At 43.2% G+C, this 9,071-nt stretch overlaps 1 protein-coding gene across 1 annotated transcript; it reads right to left on the bottom strand.

Annotated features, from left to right (window-relative positions):
• Nucleotides 1-2,387: 2,387 nt before the first annotated feature.
• On the bottom strand, nt 2,388-7,849 carry DEFB129 (defensin beta 129; the record flags this gene model as incomplete). The annotated part of the gene is made up of 2 exons (XM_080716541.1): nt 2,388-2,824; nt 7,792-7,849. 2 exons carry the CDS (start codon nt 7,847-7,849, stop codon nt 2,388-2,390), a joined length of 495 nt encoding a protein of 164 aa, XP_080572667.1.
• Between the last annotated feature and the right edge of the window lie 1,222 nt (nt 7,850-9,071).

Raw genomic sequence — 9,071 nt, 5'->3', positions numbered from 1 at the left:
GTAGTCTCTCCTTATCTGTAGTTTTGCTTTCTGCAATTTGAGTTACCGGAGGTTAAATGTGGTCTGAAAATATAAAATGGAAGTTTCCAGAAATAAGGAATTCACAAATTTATGTTGCATGCTATTCTGAGTACTATGATGAAATCTACTGCCATCCCTCTCTGTTCCACCTAAGACATGAACCATTCCTTTGTCCAGCGTATCTACACTGTATATACTACCCTCCTGTTAGTAACTTAGCTGTTTCCATTATCAGATGGACTGTCACAGTATCTTAATGCTTGCATTCAAGCTACCCTTATTTTATTTAATAATGTTCCCCCGATACAAAAGTAGTATATTAGCTTTTAGTCATGCTAGTTAAATACTGGAGACAGACTACTTATAAAGAAAAGATTTACTTAGCTCATGCTCTCGGACTCACAGTCCTCTGAGCTTACTGCAGGCTTGGCGGGGCTGTTTCTTGATCACGTCACCCCATGGCACACGGTGGACTGTGGTGGTGAGAGCGTGGACTGGGAGAGGTGGACTTTGGGTTACTCTACATTACAGTGGCAATGCTTCAATCTCTTAGGTCTTTTAGGATGAAGGTTAAAAGACAAAACTTCAAAATAATCATAGCTGCAATAAAAAGATGTAAATTATGATGCAAAAGTTCAAATGTAGGCCGAGTGCAGTGGTGCTTGCCCATAATTCCAGGTTTTGGGAACCTGAGAAAGAGGATCACAGGTTCAAGGCTAGTGTGCAGTAATTTAGTGAGACTCTGTTTCAAAATAAAAGGGCTGGGAATGTAGCTCAGAGGTAAAATGCAGGGCTCAGGGAAAGGATAATTTAGCAATAATATTAATGTTAATAGATCTGAAGAGAGAAAGAGAGAGAGAGAGAGAGAGACTGCAATACAGTAGTTGTAGGGGGGCTGGGGGTGTAGCTTGGAGGTAGAATGCCCCTGGGTTCAATCCCTGTACCGCAAAAAAAAAAAAAAAAAAAAAAAAAAAGCTAAATTGCCAAGGCTGGCCTTTAACCTGGAATCTTTCTGTCTTAGTCTCCCAAGGTGCCAGCTAGCTTTTTTGTTTGTGATTATTATTTACTGTTTTCAGTGCTGGGAGGCACCTCAGGCAAGTCAAGTGTTCTGCCACTGAGCTGTACCCCGCCCTCAGCACTTGGACCTGCGGCCGCCCGGTGTGACGTGTCCTCCAGCTACACGGTGACAAAGGCGCACTTGAGTTATTGTCAGAACATCTAAAATGTGCTGAAAGTGTACCGTGTGTGTAAGGTCACAAGGCTTGGGGATATAGAAAGTAAATTATCACATTAACACTTTTTTATTTTTATGTTTTGGTGTTGTGGCTTGAACCCAGGGGCATTCCACTGCTGAGGCACACACACCCCTGGCCCTTTTCAATTATTTATTTGGAAACAGGGTCTCACTAAGTTACTGAGGCTGGCCTCAAACTTGCTATCCTCCTGTCTTAGCCTCCCAAGTATTGGAATTATGGGTGTATGTCACCAACACTTGATACACTTGAATACTTTTTAATGTTGAGTACATGTTAATAAGATGATTCCCTAGGTATATTTCATGAAACAAAATATTATTAAAATTAATTTCATTTGCTTCCATTTTCTTCATATTCTAGTTTACTTAGGGGGCCTTTCCTAAAAATCTGTGATAAAAGAATATCCGTCTTATGATATTTTCCTTTCTGTTATCTCAGAAAGACACGCCATGGGGCAGCCACTCCAGGCCACTCCAGGAGGTGTGATCTGGCCATCCATAGCCCACTCGGGGATGGGGTCACCGCTCCCAGTGCGTGTGTGTGTGTGTGTGTGTGTGTGTGTGTGTGTGTGTGTGTGAGATCCTGTGGACATTCTATTTCTGAGCTGCATCCCCAGCCCTGTATTTATTTTGAAGCAGAGTCTTGTTAGGTTGATGAGAGTCTCACTACTTGTTGAGGCTGTCCTGAAACCTGCAATCCTCCGTTCTCAGCCTCCCAAGTATTGGGATTAGAGGTGTGTGCCACTATATCCAGCTTCCCCAGCCCTATTTTTATTTTACTTCGAAACAGGGCCTCGCTAAGTTGCTGAGTCTGGCCAGGAACTTTCCATCCTTCTGTCTCAGCCTCCCAAGTACTGGGATTACAGGTGTGCACCACCGTGCCTGGCTTCTCTTGGGCATCTTAAACTTAAAACTCCATCCATCTGTACCTCTCCCTCTTCTTCGAAGCTTCTGTGGTAATGATAACATTTCAGAAAGTGTAGGTGCTTAAACAGTATTTATTGAATGATGGACAATAGATGATGGTTTTGATAGATTGTGGAAACAGGAACCTGATGCTGCCGCCCCCCTGCGCAGCTGCTTCCTCCCGCTCCGGGCAGGGCGAAGGCGTTTACGGTGGCGCAGGTGCCAGGGAGGCACTGGCGGAGTCTCTGCTCTGTTGGATGTCGCTCTTGTTGGAAGCAGCAGTGTGTGTGAAATGTCTTGGGGTCCTGGTGCCGGTGGGGCTGGAGCTCACCGTGGTGGCGTTCAGGATCGTGTCAGAGGTGGCAATGGGTAAAGGGCTGGTGATTTTGATTTCGGGCAGAGGAGATAAAATATAATTTCTTTGTATTGCATTAGAATTCTTGTAACTTTTGAGAAAGTCTTCAGCGTCTAAATTAGGGATCTGGGACACTTCACCCCTCAGGTAGCTTTTTATCAGTTTAACCACTTTTGGTCCGATGCAACATTTTCTCTTCTTGCATTTCTGCAATTCTTTTTCATCTGCACCGCACTGGTTCTTGCATCTCCCAAAGCCCATTAAACATCTTTGAAAGTTCCAAAATTCTGCCCAAGGAAGAAAGAAAACCGTTGGGCCAAGGTTAATAGGTTGATAACGACAAATGATCCCGAAACTGCTGTTAGGGGGTCTCTGTACACCTCTGGAATCCAAATACATCTCCTGTTTAGTTTCTTTTCCTTGACTAATAATCTAAGGACACAAAGAGTAAAGAATAGGGAGCACAACCAATTGTTTTTAGGATAGCACCTTTTTTTTTTTTTTTTTTGGTGCTGGGGATTAAACCTAGAGGCGTTCTACTTCTGAGCTATACTCAGTCCTATTTCTTTTTTTCTTTTTTCTTTTATCTTTTGTGGTACTGGGGGTGGAACCCAGAGGCTTTCTACCTCCGGGCTATTACTCCCAGACCTTTTTTATATTTTTTATTTGGAAAAAGGGTCTAAGTTGCTGAGAGCCTCACTAAGTAGCTGAGGCTGGCTTTGAACCTGTGCGATCCTCCTGTCCCAGCCTCCCAAGCGCGGGGATTACAAGTGTGCGCCACTTTTGAAACAGGGTCTCACTAGGTTGATGAGTCTCTCCACTTGCTGAAGCTGTCTTCAAAATTGTCATTCTTCTTTCTGAACCTCCCAAGTACTGGGATTACAGGCATGAGCCACCCACCACACTCCGCTTTAGGATAGCAGATTTGGCCTCCTGTTTAGCATCTTAGACATCGCAAACTTACCCTAACTCTATCCTTATGGTCCTAAGAAAATACCAGTGAGAATAAAATCTGTCATCAAATTTATTCAAGAAAAAATAAAACTTTTTATCACTTTCAGTCTTTCTGAACACTCTCCCTTAGAAGTCCTGCTCATTATTATAGCTCTGACCTCATCTCTTTTAAAAAACTACCATATTTTATCTATGGTTTAATTAAATTTAATTAATATATATTTTCTCCTACTGAGCAACACCTACAAATCTATTTTAATTTTTTTTTGGAAACAGGGTCTCGGTCAGGTATGGTAGCACATGCCTGTAATTTCAGTACTTGGGAGGCTGAGACAAGGATGGATGATCGCAGGTTCGACGTCAGCCTCAGCAATGTAGTGAGACCCTTATTTCTAGGCAAATAAAATAAAATAAGGCTGGAGGTATAGCCCAAAGGTAATATGTCACTGGATTCAATCCCCAGCACCACCCCCCAAAAAGAAACAAGGTCTTACTAAGTTGCTGAGGGTCTCTTAAATTGCTGAGGCTAGCCTGGAACCTCTGATCCTCCTGCCATCAGCCTCCCAACTACTGGGATTACAGGTGTGCAAACAGAACCTGGCTATTAACATGTATGAACTGTCATATGCCCATGGGGTTCAGTGGGATATTTTAGTATATGCATACAGTCATACAGTGTACACTGACCAAATCCAGCTTCTCTCTACTCCCCTCTCCCTCCTCAAATCACTATTCTATCCTAAGATGGTCTTTCTTGTTTTTAAACTTCCATATAGGAGAGAGAACATGCAACAGCTATCTTTCTGTGCAGCCATAAAAAAGTGCCACTTCCAAAAAAATGGATGAAACTGGAAGACATCATGTTAAATAAAATAAACCAGGCTGGGTATGGTGACACACGTTTATAATCCCAGTATTTGGGAGCCTGAGACAGGAGGATCACAAGTTCGTAGCCAGCCTCAGCTACTTAGTGAGGCCCTCCACAATTTAGTGAGACCCTGTTTCAAAATAAAGAATAAAAATTAGGGCTAGAGGTGTAGCTTGGAGGTCGAATGCCCCTGGGTTCCATCTCTAGTACTGAAAAAAAAAAAATAGGGCTCAGATATAGCTCAGAAGTAGAATGACCCTGGATTCAATTCCCAGTACTACTACCAAAAAAAAGTCTGTACACTGGCCAGGCATGGTGATGAATGCCTGTATTACCAGTACTTAGGAGACGGAGACAGGCGGATTGCAGATTCATTGACAACCTTAGTCTTAGTGAGACCCTGTTTCAAAAATAAGAAATAAGATCCAGGTGTAGTGCCACATACTTGTAATCCCAGTACTTTGGAGGCTGAGACAAGAAGATTGCAGATATGCAGACAGCCTCAGCTACTTAGTGAGGCCTTCCACAACTTAGTAGGACACTGTTTCAAAAAATAAAGAATACGTCAGGCGTGGTGGCACATGCTTGTAATCCCAGCATTCGGGAGGCTGAGATTGGAGGATTGCGGTTCGCGGACAGCCTCAGCTACTTAGTGAGGCCCTCTGTAACTCAGTGAGACCCGGTTTCAAATTAAAGAATAAAAAATATGGCAGGGGGTGTAACTCGGAGGTCAAATGCCCCTGGGTTCCATCCCCAGACCTGCAAAAAAAAAAAAGAATACAAAATCGGGCTGGGGTATAGCTTGAAGGTAGAATGCCTCTGGGTTCAACCCCCAGTACTACAATAAACAAACAAACAAATAAATAATCAATCATTAAAATAAGCCAAAGAAGAATCTTAAAAGATAACCCAGAGCCAGGTGTGGTGGCGCACACTTGGAAGGCTGAGATAGGAGGGTCGAGGTTCTTGGACAGAACCTCAACTACTTAGGTCCTCAAAATAAAGAATAAAAAAATAGGGCTGGGGTGTAGCTCAGAGGTAGACTGACCCTGGATTCCATCCCCAATACCACACACACACACACACACACACACACACACACACACGCACGCACGCACGCATGCACGCACACACACACGCACACACACACACAAATAAAGAAAAAAAAGATAATTCATAGTACTTTCTTTTTAAAAAAATTTTTTTTCTTTTTGCGATACTGGGGATGGAAACCAGGGGCATTCTACCTCTGAACTATACCCCCAGCCCTATTTTTATTCTTTATTTTGAAACAGGGTCTCACTGAGTTGCAAAGGGCCTCACTAAGTAGCTGAGGCTGTCTGCGAATCGTGATCCTCCAGCCTCAGCCTCCCAAATGCTGAGCTCACAAGTGTGCGCCACCACACCCGGCTTCATAGTACTTTGAAAGGTGCTGTCTTGCCAGGCGTGGTGGCGCACGCTTGTAATCCCCGCACTTGGGAGGCGGAGACAGGAGGATCGCACAGGTTCGAAGGCGGCCACGCTGGCATAAGAGACCGTTTCCAAATAAAAAATATAAAATAGGTTTGGGAGTGTAGCCCGGAGGTAGAAGGGTTTCCAGGAACCCCAGCACCACCAAAAAAAGGTGCTGTCTTCTTTTTTTTTTCTTTTTTTGTGGTACTGGGGATGGAACCCAGGGGCCTTCTACCTCTGGGCTACACTTCCAGACCTACTTTGTATTTTATTTGGAAACAGGGTCTCACTAAGTTGCTGAGAACAACTGTGAAGCTGTGATGCTCCTGTCTCAGCCTCCCAAGTGCTGGGATTACAAGCATGTGCCACCATGCCCAGCTCAGGTACTGTTTTCTTGACAAATATCATTGATCCTTGCAGTCCGTGCTTATATTACAGCTCTGACTTCATCTCTATCAAAAGAATCTCCATATTTTATCTGTGATTTTTAATTTCCCATAAGATCTCTCAATCACTGTCATCAGGTGATTTTCCTACCCCATGACTCATTTTTTCCCTTGAACTAAAAAAGCTTTTCTTTCTCCCTCACCCATCTTAATAATTGCACTGTTACATAAATTAGAAGCATTTTTTGGTCTGTATGGTGTTGAGAATAGAACCCAGGGGCATTTTATTTCCAGTCCTATTTTTTTTTTTAATTTGGAAACAGGATCTCACTAAGTTGCTTAGAGTGGCTTCACACCTACGATCCTCTTGTCTCAGCCTCCCAAGTACTGGGATTACAGGTGTGTGCCACCATGCTTGGCTAATTAGAAGCAATTATGTCACATCAAGTAATTTTCAAAGGACAATCTGTTTCCCCATTGTTCTCTCACCAAATACCAAACAGAAGATTCATGTATTAGAGGCCACTGCATGGATTAACCCCATTACACTGGTATAGGTTCCAAACTCAAAGCAAAGCGGTTCAGCGACTTTGCCAGGACACAGGCACACCTGTCTGTCACATTGTCCTCCTCTTGGGGTTCCAAGTAAAACCACTGGCGACATTTTTGACCCTTTCTCTTCCTTCCCTGGCTTATTGCTGATTACACCAAATATCTGGGTGATGCTTGAATCATAAAACAAACCACCATGCTGTTCCTTTCTTTTTCAAAAATAACCCTCTCTTTGGCCAGAAAACGTTTTTTTTTTTTTTTTTTTAAAGCTAAAAGCCAAAAGAAGCAGTAAGAGTAAAAAAATCTGAAAGAACTGAAATGGAGAACATGGACCTGTCTACTAAATTCCAAGAGGAAGATTTTTTGGCGTCTGAAGGTGAGAATTTCTTCCTTCCTGCACCAAGGCACAAACTGATTGGGACCTTTGCTTTAGAGATAGATGAAATTATCTGGGCCTGGTGGCGCAGGCCTGTAATCCCAGTACTTGAGAGGTTGAGACAGAAGGATTGCGGGTTCGCAGCCAGCTTCAGCAACTTAGAGAGGCTGCAATTTAGTGAGACCCTGTTTCCAAATAAAAAATAAAAATAGGGCTGAGGGTATATCTAAGAGGAACAATTCCCCAGGTTCCATCCGTAATACTACAACAAACAAACAAACAAACAAACAAACAAACAACCCAAAACCAACCAACCAACCAAACAAACAAAAAACACAAAAAGAGATAGTTCAAAAACAGAGCTGAAACGAGGTAGGCCTGGGTCAAGCCTGAAAGTGGTAGATACACTCAGCTCAGTCAGGAAGCAGTTTAGATCATTGGATAGTTTCCGAATGGACAACAGTCTTGTACTTTCCCTGTAGCTCCCTCCCTGGGTCCCCATCAGAGAGGGCATAGGGTTGGGGCTGGAGGGCATGCACCAGGGATGGTGTGTGATGGAGGCCATAGGTCTCTCCTTGGGCTCAGCATCTCTGGGCTCTGCCACCATGAAAACCCAGCTCCCTGCTTGTGCTCAGCGACCCTCTCAAGCCCTGGAGTCCTTGTTACCTGTCTTCACCTGGTACTGCAGCACGAGGCTGGCAAAGATGGGGAAAAGGAGCTTCATTGCTGGACTCCGGAGAGGACGCCTTGGGTCTGGTCTGAGGTGGCTAGGCTGCGGCCTTTATCGGCTCTCCGTGGCCTTAGGCCATGAGCACTGAGGTGTAGCCAGGGCAGGGTTGAGCGCTGCTCCGGTCTAGTCTCCTGTGATAAGTTTTTCCTGAACACCTCCAGGCATCCCTGTTTTTCATCCTGGGAGAAAACTGAAGTTAGCTAAGAATGGAAGGAGAACAAGCCCGTTGACATTTTTCCTTAATGCTGGAGCAGGGTGAGAGTTATATATTTGATCCACTATATCTCAGCTCAGTTTTGGTGAAGGTCCTTGGTAGCTTCCATGGTGTCTGAAAGTGACAAGAACTAGAGGAGGCCAGAGACTCTGTCTTGCTTACTCTGGTATCTCTGGGGCTGTTATGGGCACTGGGTCAGTGTATTAACTCAGCATGTGGTGAGTAGGTTTGTGGGAGGCAGCTCTTTGCATAAGTTAAGCTTTTGAGTTTACAGTGCTTTCTGCTTCCTCCAGAAGGAGTAATTTTATAGTTTGCTGCTTTGATTCCTGGGTCATAGTTGATTGATCCATGGGTAACAGTGGAACCAAGTCCCAAGCCTACCAATCAGATGCTTTCCTCTGTTAATGTTTAACTTTTTTTTTTTTTTTTTTGTGGTCTTGGGGATTGAAATAGGGGTGTTCTACCTCCAAGCTACACCTCCAGCCCTATTTTATTTTTATTTTGAAACAGAATCTCCCTAGGTTGATGAAAGTTTCACTATTTGCTGAAGCTGTTTTCAAACTTGCAATCCTCCTGTCTTAGCCTACCAAGTACTGGAATTATAGGCATGCACCACCACACCTGGCTAATTTTTTTACTTTTTCTAAGAAATTCAGATGTTGGAAATCATTTGCTCTGAATGTTATTAATTGTTCAAGTCCCTAGAGCTTTGCTGGTTCCTCATCTTCCTGAAATTCAAGTCTTGTTGGGATTTCACTAGGTGCCATAATACCTTTCCAAAAGTCCCTTCTGTTTTGATTAACATATGCTGTATTTTCTGTAAAAATAAAAAAAAAACATGGTGATTATGGTTAATAACAACACAAACACACATATATGCATATATATGGTATTCTTTAAAATCACTAGGAATAATTATTATTATTATTATTATTATTATTATTATTATTATTATTATTAAGTCTGGGGATGGAACCCAGAGGCATTTGATCTCCGAGCTCC

This window comes from Muscardinus avellanarius (assembly GCF_963383645.1).
Source record: "Muscardinus avellanarius genome assembly, chromosome: 19".
Taxonomy (NCBI): Eukaryota; Metazoa; Chordata; class Mammalia; order Rodentia; family Gliridae; genus Muscardinus; species Muscardinus avellanarius.
Note: the sequence above shows the minus strand (reverse complement) of the source record. Positions and strands in the feature narration are given on the sequence as shown.